General features: G+C 42.0%; 1 protein-coding gene and 1 long non-coding RNA gene across 3 annotated transcripts in view; one reads left to right on the forward strand and one right to left on the reverse strand.

Annotated features, from left to right (window-relative positions):
- Positions 1-15,633, forward strand: part of LOC107218193 — a 21,603-nt gene continuing 5,970 nt past the window's right edge. The window contains exons 1-3 of one of the 2 annotated variants that reach the window (XM_015655990.2): positions 1-752; positions 15,135-15,391; positions 15,482-15,632. In XM_015655990.2, coding sequence (XP_015511476.1) covers positions 611-752; positions 15,135-15,391; positions 15,482-15,632 — 550 coding nt within the window. In that variant the 5' untranslated portion in view covers positions 1-610. Of the gene's footprint in view, positions 753-14,624; positions 14,769-15,134; positions 15,392-15,481; position 15,633 lie in introns of those variants that run through there. The other variant, XM_046740115.1, reaches the window with a different exon arrangement.
- LOC124294534 overlaps positions 6,960-15,633 on the reverse strand; it is a 26,076-nt gene continuing 17,402 nt past the window's right edge. The window contains exons 3-4 of the long non-coding RNA XR_006904418.1: positions 7,093-7,219; positions 6,960-7,002 (exon numbers count right to left, since the gene is read on the reverse strand). This is a non-coding gene — a long non-coding RNA (uncharacterized LOC124294534). The remainder of the gene's footprint in view (positions 7,003-7,092; positions 7,220-15,633) is intronic.

Consider the following 15,633-nt stretch of genomic DNA (forward strand, 5'->3'; position numbering starts at 1 on the left):
GCAGAAACTGCGCATGTTATCATCCTCTTAGTGCGTTATTATTTTACGCTAAGGTGCTCAGCAGCAGGAACAGCAGGAGGTCATTTTCTCGTGTATGATGTTATTGGTACCGCGTTTGTCGTTGGACGCCGGTAATCTGCAGCGAGCCCTGAAACAAGACAAATCTCAGAACGAGTGTATAAGTGACAGTATGTCGTGCAGGTAGAAACAACTAAGGAAGTTTCGATCTACCCGTACGTGTGTTGTTGTTGTTGTTGTTATTCGAATTCGAATCCGGGGCAACGGTTTTTTCCTTCGCGATGATCACGTGCCGCGTGCAGCCGAATGCGCTGCAGTGATCGATCAACGGTTCGAAACTTGATGGTTTATAACCTGTGCGCGTGCGGTTGTGATCCTCGAATATCGAAGTTCTGCCCTGCGGCTACCGGTGTCCACTAGCCGTAATAAATTTCGTCCGTTTGTGAAAGCTTGAGAAACGTTTTCGGTCGCTAAAATAGAACCGCTTATCGCGACATGTCGGTGTCCGTTTATTCAAAAAGCTGATACAGGTGCAGCGGATACCACAAGATAACGACGAGGTCAGATTTGCGGTTAGGTGACGACGCTTATCATGGACACGGGGGATGGAAATCCGGATCCTACCTGCTTCGGCAGCGGCAGCATTGCCGGGGCTGTTATCGGCACTTTCTTAACAACGATCTTACTCTTGGCCGTTGCTGCCTTGTTCTACAGGCAGTGGAGGAGACACAAGGGTGAGTTTAGATCGTACTGAAGTTTGCAACGTTACCGGAACGATTCGTGCCGATGAAAAACCGTTATTTTCCGATTTTGGAATTTACTGAAATTTGGTAAACCGTAATAAAACAAAACACGCTCATACTTCGAAATCTTAGTTCCATAAAAATCACTGCTCAATTAAGAAAATAGTGATTTTTTTTCTAACGTTTCGTTACGATAACGTTACTGACTTCAACCTCGTGAGTTTACATCACACAACCGGCCATCGTGCGCCGATATATCGTTCACCAAACATCCGCAGCGACATCGTGAATTAATCCGGCAATTTCTTTGGTAAATGAGACTTTCTGAAGTCAGAAAATTTTCGTCGAATGACACGTTAATTACAAGCTTTGACGAATGGTTTTCACCATGCACGTATAATTATTATAATGGGCGAACTTGGAAGTTTACTTCAACGATGTTCTCGACATTTTATACAGATAAAAACACTACAGTTGTTGAAAACTGTAACTTTTAAATTTTTCTCAGGTCTCCATAGTTTTTGGTATAACACAACAGGGAAAACATCGGAAAAATATTAGTTTTGCTAATTATACAACAACGAATGTATCGCCCGGTGTATAAAAATCTATAATTCAGACTGTTGACTATTTCTGCAGCTATAAGTTTGACTGGTTGAACAGAAAAGTGTACTCCTAAAATATTTTGAGCACCGGGTAACAGATCAAACATTTGGCGTAACGAAGAACTACCTTTTACGTGTCATTTTATTCTGTAAACATCGCAGTGTATACGTCGTATAGCGACTGTTATAAGATGATTAGCTAATTAAATAAAAAATTGTCTAAAAAACATGTAGCTACGATGAATAATCTGCTGCTATAATAAATCGGACAAGTCGAGTCGCACGGAAAATAGTGTACTGCGAGAATGTTACGAGGTGTGAACGCAGGTTTGCGATTTCATGCGAAAGTAGGTTGCAGCTGTGGATTTTTTTCTTTTCTTCTTCTTATTAACCAGGAAATGGAAAGAAGAATTCGTGGTTCGCTTAAAGAATGATGAGGAATCTAATTCACAAAAGTAAAATTCGAAGTATGTCGACCAATAGACCTAAATTTTTCTCAAACCGACGTACAATCGAATTCCGCGTGAGGGTCTGTAAACAGATTTGTATCCGTTTAGCCTGAAGCGGGAAAAAAATTTCCCCAAACAGTTGAAAAATACATGTCTGAGAAAGCTGTCGATGAGCTACGACGACGTATTTTGAAATCATGCGTGAACGTGATCGAAAATGAATAAAAAAAAAATCAATACATTATACACATAGGTATATTTGAGAGAAGAAATGACGAGATGTTACACTTATCACATGCATACACTGAGCTAAGGAATTTTTATTGCCGTAAAAACATCGAGTCGTGGGAATTGCGTAAGCAACGCGTGATATACTCAGGTGTTTAAGTGTATCCGAATTAAAACTGCCTGGTAGAATTATGACGAAACGGCGAAATCGGTTGTACAAGAGGAATGTCGCGCACGACAAGCAGAGACGATGTGTGATCGATATTCTCGTATACAGCAGGTATTCGAACAATGAAGATTAGAGAAAAAAAAAGAAAGAAAAAGAAAAGTGCACGTCCTCGTTCCCGTCCTCGTCAGCGTTGGATACATGGTCGCTTTTAACGACCTCAAACGTCACGATTTACGCTGGACTGATGCAGCGCAGCAGCAGCAGCAGAAAGCAGCCTGAGGCCTGAATAAACGATGAAAGTCGAATTCGCAGGAGCGCCTATCGGCCTCGTGATATATGTGTCCATATAGGTATGCATGCCGCCTATATACGTGAAAATACTCGTAAACATAACTGGGTATAATTTATGCATTTCAAAACGCCAAACAAATTAGATTACGAGAAGATATAGGGAATTCCATGCGAACCCGACCAAAGTCTGACCCGTACCATTTCTCATTTTGTTTAAAAATGTTTTTCCAATTATCCTAACTTTGAAACAGTACCCTGAATCTTTTCAGATTCTTTATACGATCGCTCAATTCTTTATAAATGTTGAGAGTGATTTTTAAGAGGAAAATTTTTCAACGGAATGAAAAATGGTGAGGATCGGTTAGTTGGGTTCGCACGAAATTCCTTGTACATAGAGAGGAGTGAATTGGAATGAAACTAGAAGTCGAAAAAGGATGTTGATGTACAGGTGAATCACCTTCAGACACGAACCGATCGTTGATCTTATTCCATTTCCTCTCAGGCGCCGCACTTTGAAGAAAAGAAGCCTCTTCTGTCACACGAACGAAGGATATTCCGAAAAAAATTCTTTTCTCAAGGTACGTGCAGTTTTACAATTAGTTGGAAAAAACCGTCTCTGCACAATTCGTACAATCAGAATTTCTTTCCTCAAGAGTTGGAACGAGGCTAAAGTCAGTACCGTTAACGTATCGAAACGTTGAACCAAAAAATGACGATTTCGCACCTTTGGAATAACTGAAGAAGTTGAATTTACAAAATCCGAATTTGTTGATGCTGCATTAACGGTTTGCTAAATTTCAGCCAATCCCAAAGTTACAAAATAACGACTTTTTCCGAAGATGCATAATTACAATAACGTTATAAACTTCAGCCTGATAAGTTGGAGGTCTTGACCATGATGCGATGACGGGCCCAAAGTGACTATCTGTTCATGTTTATTTATACCTACGAACCATCAATTAACGATGATTTATGTATAAACTTAAGCGAGCTTGTGAAGTGTGAACCGTGGTTCGTATCACTGGAGACCGTTGTAGAAGGCGTAAAAAATTCTATTTTCCTAACCGCCGTAGCTGGGGCAAGATCCCAGAGTCAATAAACTCTTAACACTTATCTGTGAAATATCTACTGCATTTTCCCATAAGCGTTCCGAGACGCTCTGGGCTACCACTGCAGGTACAAACGTCAGGAAATACCAGCGAGTTAACGGTTGAAAAATATTGATGTGAATTTCTTAATCCTCCGCTGCGATGATGCACATTGGGATATTCGGCACGTGGTTATGACTAGCCAATTTCGGTATTTCTATAATTTTTCGTCGCAAGCAAAAAGAGAGAGAGAGAGAGAGATAAAGAGCGAGATATTAGAGAACTGATTTTGAGTGGTTCACATTTTCTGACGAGTGCTCGAATCGAGAACTTAACAAAATAACTATCAAAATCCGAGTGACCTGAAAATCGGTGCTTACTCACGATGAATAATAATCCAGATATATAGAAAATCTTTCGCAAGAAATGTCGTAGTGTTTTATAAGTGCAAAAGAAAATTTGTAAGGAAGCATTAAAGTATGATTGAAGTGATTTTCATAATTTGCATGATCGCTCGGTCGACACTATACGTATACTTCACGTAACGTATTATGCGTACCGATAAACCGTGCTCAGCGACTGGAAAAGAAAAGGAAAATTCCAAAACGCGTGTAGAAATGATGAGAGTAATTTCAACGAGTACAATCGTTGATAATTACGAGTAAATTCGTCATTTTATTTACCCCTTTCCTTCCCATCCCACAAAGTTACGCACTCCTCGCATGCTTCACATATTCGTGCGTACCGACCAACGCTCGGGCACACATCCATGCATGTAACCTATCGGCTTTCTGGTTCTCTCTGCGAAGAAACGAACGAACGAACGAACGACGAAGCAACGGAGGAACGAAGGCCTTTAGAAAGTGCGGCTTGGTTGGCCCAGCTTCGGCTGCGATGCTGGCAGGTCATTGAGTCTGATATACCTATGGATATCCCATGCGGCACCACCACCACCAACAGCCTCGGCATGCCGCTTCTGCGTCTGTTTGCGTGAGCTAGGGACCCCCTTGGGCCCAACAAGGCCCCGCAATAAGCGTAAGGCCCACGTGATACCCGTACGATCGTATGTACATATGTGTGACACAATATTTTCTGCGCCAATCGATGGATAACGCTTACGTGATTATCCCGAGACACCTGGGAATTCATCGATTTATTTACTCGTCATAACTTACCGAAATAAAGAACGAAATACTTCTAAGATCGGTGAATGACGAAAGATATTCAATCTGTTTCAATGTTGTCGGAACAGTTTTTCCTATCAGAAAAACATTTTTCCGAGTCCAGAATCTCGACCATTAATCTATCAGTGGTTTATTTTTCTTGGCTGCATAATTTTTCTTCGGTTGTAAATAATAATTATAATAACGATAAGAACAGGCACTGAATTTTATATTATTACCAAAAAAGTTTTGGTACAATGTTTCCATAAGTTGTTATGTCTTCTGCGGGACGATAGATAGTCAGAGATGTTTCATCATGCCAAAATCAGTATTTGGCAAAGAATAGAAATTATTTAACCGCAGAAAAATTTAATAAACAAACGAAACAAGTCGAGATAAAAATCAGAAAATAAAGAGCTAAGGCATAACGAAAATAAGGATGGAAAGATGGGCCGGTGACTGTAATTAAGAAAATACATAATAACCGTACAAAAAAAAAAAAAAAAACGAATTCAAAATCTCAGACTTAATTACACACTTCTAACGCGTATAAAAATTTCGTAGAAATCCTACAGCTGAGTAAGTTTGTGCTAAACAAATGTAGAAAATCGTAAATACCGGCGAGGTGAGGAATTAACCAAGTACTTGGAAAAACCATCTCGTTTGATTACTCATACATATAACAAGAGTTATCGTAATATTTCTAGATGAAGAAACAATGCGAAGCAACGAAGAAAACCTTATATTTCAAAACGATAGGGAGGGGGGGAAGGGGGGAGGAGGGATAACTTCCTGGTAACCGTCATCATTTTCATACATGACCGATATCCTTCAGCAATGCAGGTTTTACAGGCACGTTTTGAAGCAGATAGATCGGTAGAATATTATATATATACAAGTTATACACGTATGTCTGAGAGCGGAGTGGTTATAGCTTACCCTTATTTATCTAATGCGTCTACTATTGAGTTACTATACGTCACCGATCATCCCGATGCGCAGTGTCTATCGGCTCTCACAAACGACAAACATGGGAGCGGAATGGTCAGTTCATCTCCGAAGACGGCGCCGCGTAGTTCGATTCAAATTTCAGGGTGGCGATTCCGTGCTGTTCCTCATTACTTTCGACTCGTGATTCATCATTCTACCTCAAATGTATAATTGACGCTGTTTACATTTTTCCTCGAACTTTACTCAAGAGGTTAAGGAATTTGAGCATTCGGTCAATACAGATAGTAACTATCCTATCGCACGCGTGGTGTTAAAAACAGGAGATGAAAGTATCCAAGTATCGAATTTTTTTGAAGTACGACTATCTGGGTTCTGTATAGAGAACCCAGGTGTACAAATACTGACTCTGAAATTCAAACCGAATGATTTTCAAACTCATAGGAGAATCGGTAGAACTGAAGTTTGAGAAACGGGAAAACATGCACGATGTCATTCACGTTGAAGCTGTTTCAGTAAAAGAATTCTTATTTTTTTTCCAATGATGGTGAAACCTCATCAGAAAAGGTTGGATTGGCGTTGAGTCCTTCTACGTTTAAACGTAACCAACAACAGGTCAAGGATACTTTGGATTAACATCCAACCGCATGAGACTGAATTTTTACCTAGAAGCAAAAAGTCTGAGAATCAAAGCCAAGTCTCAGGATCCAAGATAAAATTTCAGTATAAATTGTAACCTGTTTCATTCCACTCTGTGCACATATTGGCTTTCGACTGTAAGTGACAACGACGATCGTCGTTAAAGAAGGTATTTTAAAAATTTAAGACCCTCCAGAGTCCCCAGTTTATAATCTAGCTTATGTCGAGATTCCGAACTAATCCTAGCCAAGGAAGATTTGGGGGTGGTGAAGCTGGTAACACGCACGCTCGAACACCAGGATGAACGAAACCTACACACTAGATGCAAGGTGTTTACCCTGCGTCCGTTGGGAATTTTCTTTATAGGCGTGCTCGCACACATTCGCCAAGCACGTGACAGACGCACCTCGTTCCGTTGTACGTGTTTACCTACCAACACAAGGGCATGGTCTATATTTGGACTTAAGTAGTCCCAGAGCGGCTGAAATCTCCGTCGATAAGCGCGCGGGGTGCGTCAGGTGCGTGAATGCATTCCTCGATCGGACTCACCAAGCTCGAGTGCATACTCCCCGACCTCCTCCTCCTCCTCTTTTTCCTCTTCCTCTTCCCCGCCTACCTGCCTGCCTACCTGCCTCTTTTCCTTCCAACCAACCGATTCTACCTGTTCCAACTCACAGCGTATTATATGTATGTTATACGTACCCTCTATATTCGTACAATATTCGTGCGTATAACCAGAGGAGAGGATCACCTTGCCCTGTGCCTGGTGAAAATTCGAAGACGAACTCGCTGCAGAGCGGCTCATTTTGCCGATCACCATGCCCTGCGTGAATCAGATCGGCATCAATAAGCCTCCTTCTGGTTTGTGGTGCCAAACACTGTAAACAATTTGATGTGAAAATTAATCGGTGTGGATTTATATATAGAACAATTTTTGGGGTAAATCCGGAAATTTCGTACCAAGATAGTGTTATATAGATACCAATACTCTTGAATTGACGGTAAATATTGGTTTCCATAACTCCACACGGGAATATTTTTTACAATGAAGAATGGCCGACGTCGGTTTTTATTCTTCACATTTTAGCCGCAATAATTATTTACGTCACGATGTCATTTCGTCGGTTCACAATTGGTTAACAGGATGTGCCAAATTTTTACTAGGATTATACTCGTTCGGTATTAACCTTTTGAGTCATAGCGGTACCTAAGCATTCTTACCACCTATTTTGTATCCATTTTTTGTATATTTAGAGAACTTTCAAAACATATTTCTTCGCGGTTTTTTTTGTTATTTCTGACAATATACTAATAGGTTTTCAATACGCGAGAGTAATTATTGCGATGTAAGGTAAATTCTTGTAGTTAGAAGAAAATTGATTGAAAAAAATCGTGGATATTGGAGGAATATTTCATTTCCGAGAAAGTTATCCCTCTGTGCACATATGTAAGTTTTACATGAATTATAAGTTTTTGGGGGTTACTGATTACGAATCTAAAAACGGATTTCAAAAATTCAGCACAGCGAATCCAATCAGCGGCCTTGAAAATCCCTGAATAGAGTTTTTTGACCTGAATCGATCAAATATGAAATTTTTCTCCACCATATTGGATCCACCATCTTGAATTTTCAAAATCTGACTTCAGATTCGTAATCAGCGAGCCCAAAAATCCTGGAATACTATCTTGTTATAAAAGTTGACTCAGCACAGTAATGGGTGACTCAAAGGGTTAAGATGATTATACTCTTGTTTGATATTTTTGAGAAAATCGTGTTTACATTCATCGGCAGTACGCCATCGTGATCGTGCACGAGGTTACGCCCTGGTCTCACTTACTGCATGCAACGTTGCAACGGTGCATGGAGCAGCTGCAGTGGGCGCAGATAGCTGCGGCATTCTACAAGTCTAATAACTCGATGAGCGTGTGCAGGGCAGGGTTTGAAGCAGGGCACGTTCGCCAGCGATACTCGTTATGCAACAAAATGATGCCCACGTAAATACGTGAGGCGTTTTTCATACCTATCGACGCAGTTGATCGCTCTTCGAAGCACAAATGCAGTTGGGATTCAATGGAATGGATGGGGAATGAATTCCTGTAAAGATTGCGTTTGAACAAATTTGGAACGGTGAAACCCGGACCTATAAGTGCCTAGGTAGGTAGGTACACCTGTAGTGAATGCTTTGGAAGCGCAGTGCGAAGGTTTTCAAGCCAGCAATCGGCCGTTGGATTAAAGAACCCAGGTATATTGTACCATTACCGTACGTAAAAGGAGAGACGGGGATAGGATGAAAGAAAACGAGATTGAGAAGGGAAAAATGTAGGTATACATAGCCAACGTCAGCATGAATTTAAGACGGTCGCACAATTATCCCTTTACTTTAAAAGACTTTACCTTTGAGGGATAGCTGGGAGCTATTAACGTGCCGTTATTGAATACAGGTAAAGACTAGGTATGCGGACGGTCACTGGAGTAACAAATCCGTGTAGATTTATTTTTACATTCGATTAACGAGTGACGGAATGACTGTTGAGTGACAAGCTTATCGCGGTAGTAATTTATTCGTCTCCACTTTGTTCATATTTTTTTTCCATTCACTTTTTCATTGAAAACTTGTCGCACACTTTATTATACTAATTACCGCGTCGTGAACGTCATCGTCCGGGGTAAATGGGATTTCCCGTTTACGAAGTATCGATAATATACGTAGCATATCAAAGATGCAACATTCCTAAAGCAGTTGTGACGAGTAGCAGTAGGTCTGTCTGTATAAATAATTATTTTGCAACTGGAACATATGTCATAAGTATAACATTTGCATTTCTCGAAACACCGGTCGCGTAAAAAAAGTATGAAAAAGAATAAGTGACTCACTTGTGTATCGTCGGCAATTGTGAAAAACAGACTCGGCGTTCAGAAAAAACAGTGTTCACAACGGGTGCTGTGTGTGTGTGTTCAATTTTCGCATGCAGCGCATACGCGTACCTGCAGAACAAACGATTAGCGGAGGAAGAGTTTAATTTTAACACGCTTTGATACACCGAGATGGTGACGAGCAATCTTGAGATCTACGACGTAGCTAGAAACGAGTTGTACATGTTATGTACTAACTATATCTACGCGGGTCCAGATGATTTCTAATTGCGTTCGATTGACGACGAGCGAGGTGTAGTAATTTTCGTGAGATACTGAAGTCTTTGAGTTATAGTAGCGTGTAACTATTCTTACCACACACCTATTTTATATCCTTTTTCCGTACATTTAGCAGAACTTTTCCACACATTTCTTTGCGGTTGTTTGCTATTTCTGATAATATACTAATAGGTTTTCAATACTCGAGTGTAATTATTGCAATATGATGTAAATTATTATTTTTAGAATCAAATTTATTGAAAAAAGTCGTGAAAATTGAAGGAATAATTCATTTCCGAGAAAGTTAACCCCTCTACACGTATACATGTTTTAAATACATGATAAGTTTATCTTGTCACCGATTACGAATTCGATATCGTATTTAAAAAATTCAAGATGGCTGATTCAATATGGCGGACGCAAATTTCAATTTCTATCGAATCCGGAGAAAATACTCTGTCCAGGGACTTTTGGGGTCGCTAAGTCCGCCACATTGGATCCGCCGTCTTGAATTTTTGAAATCTAATTTCAGATTCGTAATCAGCGACCCCCGAAAACCCTTGAATACGATATGTTTATCAAAGTTGACTCGGCACAATAATGTGTGACTCAAAGGGTTAAACGACAACGAAACAGCCGTGGTTGCATTGCAGTGACGGGAGGTAAACTAAGAAGATGACCACGAAGACTAAGGTGTTTCCGATTAGCGCTATCCTTCGTCTTATCTTCTAAACGCGCGTACCTGCACAGCAGACTGTGAAGAGAAATCGGCGATAAGCGACATACCGCGTCCCGCATACATGATATTCCAGTTGCGTATAGCCGCAGCCAACAGTAGTAGGTATGGTGATGTCACTTGACACCCACCCGTCGCTCGTGCAAAAGCTATGAACAACAATATAGATGTATGTACATAGGTGTGCGTTTCGTACTGTAGAAACACCATTCATCAGTTGCAACACACGAAGATGTTAAGCCACGGATAAACAATCCATGCGTCGCGGTGCTCTTAGTACTTAAAAAGAGCTTGCCACACAGTTGTGTAACAATTGTTTTTCGCAGCATACCTATGTATACACAGCAGTATATGTATATATGGATTTGGGCGAATGATATGGAACACTAACATTACAGCGTAACGGAACGTGTTTTTTGACAAACTAAACGTTGACTTTTTTTAATCAAACATCATGGGACTGTTTTACGGAAAACACGTTTTCGTCGACTCGATCACCGTCAGCATATCGAATCCAGCTGCTTATTGTCACCCAAATTCATGCATGGATCTGTAAGTATTAAGTAAAAATCAAGGGTTCAACTGGCGTACACCTCCTAGTTTAGACTTCAATCATGATATGCCGCGATTATCATGATGGAACGACGCCCGCTCGAGGCGGTTTCAAAGACAGGAATGTCAATAACGTAATTATGTAAACCGTACCGTCAGTGACCCCACGGAGAATCAGATAACAGTTTCGAAAATAACGAAGTAGAAAATGGATAGAGCTGAGCGTAGGCACAGTATGGAGTTATGAGACCTAGGGAAGAGGTCCAAGCCTGGGACAAAACGGAAGTTAACGCATCGCTGCACGTATAGCTACGTGTGGATGGTACAGGTACGTGCATATAACGTAGCATGCCTTTCCGGTACCTATAATCACGAGCATAACACTGGTTGAATTGAAGGGAAAACAGATAGTTTCCCTGATGATTATCACTCAGATACGCCATCTCGTGACTTATATCCGAGTCTAATCAGCTGTAGATCACGAGCGGTTCATTCCGAGTCAGTTAAAAACAGCTTGATACAATTTAGCGATAGTCCGAGAGAACAACCTTGGGAAAAAATCCAACGACCATCGTGCAGTTTACATTCAGTGTGTAAACCGTAGTATAAGCTGATGATTTTCCATTCCAAGGATGGCCAGTTGTCGCGACGTCTGTTCGTTCCAACAACTGTAATACTGGCAATAAAATTCGGAGATGCGATGTTGAGATGAAATGAAACGTGACCTAAGAAGCGACGGAATCGGACGTACACATACTCGGTATGGAAGATGGGATGAAAACAAAACGGAGCGTGGGAGAACCTGATCCTTGGTCCACAACCAAATACGAATTACGATGCAGAATACGAGGAGTTGTCTACAAGAATTGAATTGGGCTTGTGACGAGACACATCTCGGTACCCAGACAAACGATGGGTATGGCGCGGAGTATTCGGGGTGTCAAACAGGGCTCAAGGCGTTCAATCCTGACGGGTAGGGTGCCAGAGAGTGCCAGTCTTCTTTCTTCATCCTTTGACTTTCAACAGTTAACGAACGAAGCCACGCCTTGCATTTCTGCATAATCACGATTGTTGTCATTCCTTTCGTTGTCGCGCCTCGACCGCCTCGTCGTTCGACATTCGTACACGTACCTTATACCTTGTACCATCTCTACTCGGGATCGTCGCGGTGGCTCTTTAGTATTTCCCCACCTCCTCGTCGCGGCCTCTCTTATGGTAGGTGGGCACCAGTCCAGGCGCAAACCGCGGCGTGATATTCCAGCAAGGTGACCTTGAAATACTGGATCCGCGCTCATGGCACCCATCCAATATCCACGATAATTCTCACCGCAATTTACGCACTTAGGCGCGTGCGCCAAGAGTTCCTATACAAGCACCTAGTCGAATATACCTATATATCCATCCACGTGCTGAAATGGGTTTTTTCCTATAACACTGCGTGATTGCTCGTCGATATCGATTTCCCATTCACCTATCCGCTACGCGAGTATTTTTCATACCCATACATACAAGGTGTGTACGACGCCCCCTTTTGCTGTGCAAAGAGAAATTTGATCCTGACAGGCGAAAGAAGGAACCAGTAAAAGAAGGAAGAAAAAAGCTTCACCATTGAGTTGGTACATACACGTGCAGCGTGTCCCTCTTCCACACAGTCCAACTCCAAATGACACGAAATCAAGTTCGGGTGATCACTGTTCGAAATACGGGAGGAACACAGAAGGAACTTGAGGAAGAGGTGGTTGGAGGAAGGGGGCCGCTCACCTTGGCGCCCCTGGTATGCGCACACTGGCGTCTCCTTTCACAGGCGTAGCGTTATTTCTTGAATCCTCGTAGCCCGCGATGCACGAAACAGGTCTTCGAGATTTCAAGAAATCACACATGGTCATTATGCCTGCTCAAGACTCACGCACACGATTAAACGCTCGCCATAATTCGTCGTGAAACGAAATTAACTACTACTCCAGTCGTCAACAACATTACAGCCAGCTACGCCATATTTAAACCACAATTTTTGCTTGTTGGGCATCTGCAGGTGGCCGAGACATGGTCACGGGCGATAAATACCGTGGAGAGGAATTTCGACCCAGAAAACTGCTCGCGTTTCGCTTTAATAGTCTGTCGCCTTTTCATATTTAGGGGGGAAAAGGAAGTATTCGTAAATTCGCAGTATCATAACATTTATCTGGTGGGTGAGGCTCGCATACGAGCAGACCTCTGCCGAGACGACAACACTCGGCGGAAGGCACACCTTTATTAGGCGTCCTTAGATGGAGACCGAAGTCCACATAGGCATAATAATAATGAATTATTCTCACGTCGCACGCGCCGTTGAGAATTTTGTATTAAGTATTTTATTTATTTATTCAAGCCTGTTTTCCACAACGTATGAGGTACATGTATCTCAGATCATTGCTTCTCCGAAAATGGTAAATTCACGACTTCGCGTCTACACATGAAAATATAATGTTGTATACCTGCAACTATGAGAAATTTGATCAATATTCCGATCTAGAATGTCTTCACGACTCATTAATGCGACGTCCCTCCCGACCGGCCAAGTATTGTCATCTTGTTTTGCATATATGTATGTATACCATTACATAATATTGCGAGATCCCTCCTCTCTCTACCTCTCAGCTTCGTTTGCCTTACCACGAGCAGCCGTTAAACAGCGCCCATTTACAAGATAAATGGACAACCATACGGCGAGTCGTACTTGTGTGCGCATGTCGCCTACACCTGTTGCTCGGTACACGTATACAATACTGTATAGATATAACAGAATGTACAAAGGCACAATCAGAAGAGTTATGACATGTTTACGATCAGTGCCGTCTTTAAGAGGCACTTTAGCGAGATCCTGCAATACTCATTATCCGACTGAAAATATCCATGAAGGCTGGACGCACATCGATTATGGTAGTGTACAGGCGGCAAAATTACCAGTTGTAAAAAGTTATAACGCAGAATTGCAGAATGCAAATATGCCCCGAGAGAAACTCGGAGATTGATATAACCGCTAACGAATATTCAGCTACGTAAAAGTACAATTTCCATGAATATATAATTCGCATATTTATCACCTGACTAATTTTCATCGGTCACACGGCAAGGTACCGATACTACCTGTGTACACACTGACCGTGAAGTGTAGTATTTTACCCATAACTGCAGAAACCTTGTCATTACGGGCGATGATGTAATCCTTGCAGTGAAACCTTCGGCACCTTGGAATCCAGGGCCTGAATGTTTGTTGCATGCAAACCGTTCAGTAAATTTAAATCACAACTTTGGTGGAACAACACCTAAAGGTGTATTCTACCTGCAAATGAATTTTTTTTTCCTTATAGTGATCGGTACGCGTAACGAAATGTTATCAGAATGAAATCTGAAATAATTGCTCTCGCAACGAGTGTGACAAAATTTAGACAGTCCCTCGAACCGTCGCGACCAAATGAACTGGCAAAAATATTGGCACCTTCTTCGTAAAAGAAGCGTGGCCGTCGGAATAAGGCGTAACTGTCTGTGATATCTGTCGCGTGCCCGAGGAGTGTATGAAAGAAGTTCCAGGCAAACAATCGGCGTTGAAGTATATAGAGACACGTGGCGCGTTATAAGCAAGGACGAAAGAAAGAAAAGAAAGAGACTAGAGGGAGAGAGAGAATGAGAGAGAGGCAAATTGCGGAACACGGTTCCCTCGGCAAAGAATGCGCTTCCTTCCGGTTCTATCGCAGACCAAACATGGTTACGCAGCGGTAAGCAGGTGCCACAAGTGACTAAACGCGTCCCAGGTTTACCGTGACAATTACGGGGACGCTGTGCCGCACGGTGGTGCTATGTCTCTGCTTTTTATACTTATACCTGTACAATAAAACGCACGTCACGCGTTCCATTAACCTGAAAAACGGGGAATAATAAAGAAAAGAAATTAGATACCATTACCATTACCAAACCCATATTAAGGTCTAACTGCACAGTACGTCATTGGTATCAAGCGCGCGATAAGGTAGATAATACAATTAACCTGGTAATTAGCTAATAACGACCATCCAGTCTATGTCAAAACTATTTCCAGACGCATTTTATTACCTACAATTCATTCATGGGGATTATTGACAATTTTCTATGATCGAAGTATTTTGTTAGAAGCGAAAGAAGATAAGAATCCATTCGATGTGTACTATCAATGCATTTCAAACGAAATAACTGTTACTCCTTCACGAGTTTTTCAAATAATCTTGTCCTAATCACCTCTCTGTCATTGATGACATGATTCTTACATCTGAGGCATATGCTGCTAATTTAATTTTCGCCCATACCGAGTTTCATTCGAATGCAACGGTTTGATGATTTTATTGTGCCCTGATTGCAGGTAAACACCTAGTGCTGGTGACGGATCCGGAGATCGTCGAAGACGCTTACGCGTTCGATAATCCCTGTTTCAAAGATGCGGCAACTCCAGCTGCAATCACAAGGACCATCGAGCGTCCGATGTCAGCAGCGTCAGCAGTATCCGTGGAGACCCCCGTGAAGGACGCAACCCGATGGTCAACGTCCTGGTCTTCCCTAGGTCTGGGTTCTGCAGTTAGGAACGACAAACGACGCACCTTGGACGATTCGTGCCTCGGGGTAACAATTCGACTTTGATTCTTCCAGTTTCTAACGTCGAGTCAATAACGTATTTGGATAACGTGGTCGTCAACCTCAATTTCTTTTCAGCCAAAAGCAATGCGTGTAAGCCTTGTGAGTCTCAGGAGCCGGGACTTTACGGGACTCGGGTTCAATGTGTGCGGGAACATGCGAGAGGGCATCTTCGTCAAAGACCTTCTGAACCGCGGTCCGGCCTCGGAATCTGGTCGAATTCATCCTGG

Source organism: Neodiprion lecontei, chromosome 5, assembly GCF_021901455.1.
Source record: "Neodiprion lecontei isolate iyNeoLeco1 chromosome 5, iyNeoLeco1.1, whole genome shotgun sequence".
In the NCBI taxonomy this organism is placed as follows: Eukaryota; Metazoa; Arthropoda; class Insecta; order Hymenoptera; family Diprionidae; genus Neodiprion; species Neodiprion lecontei.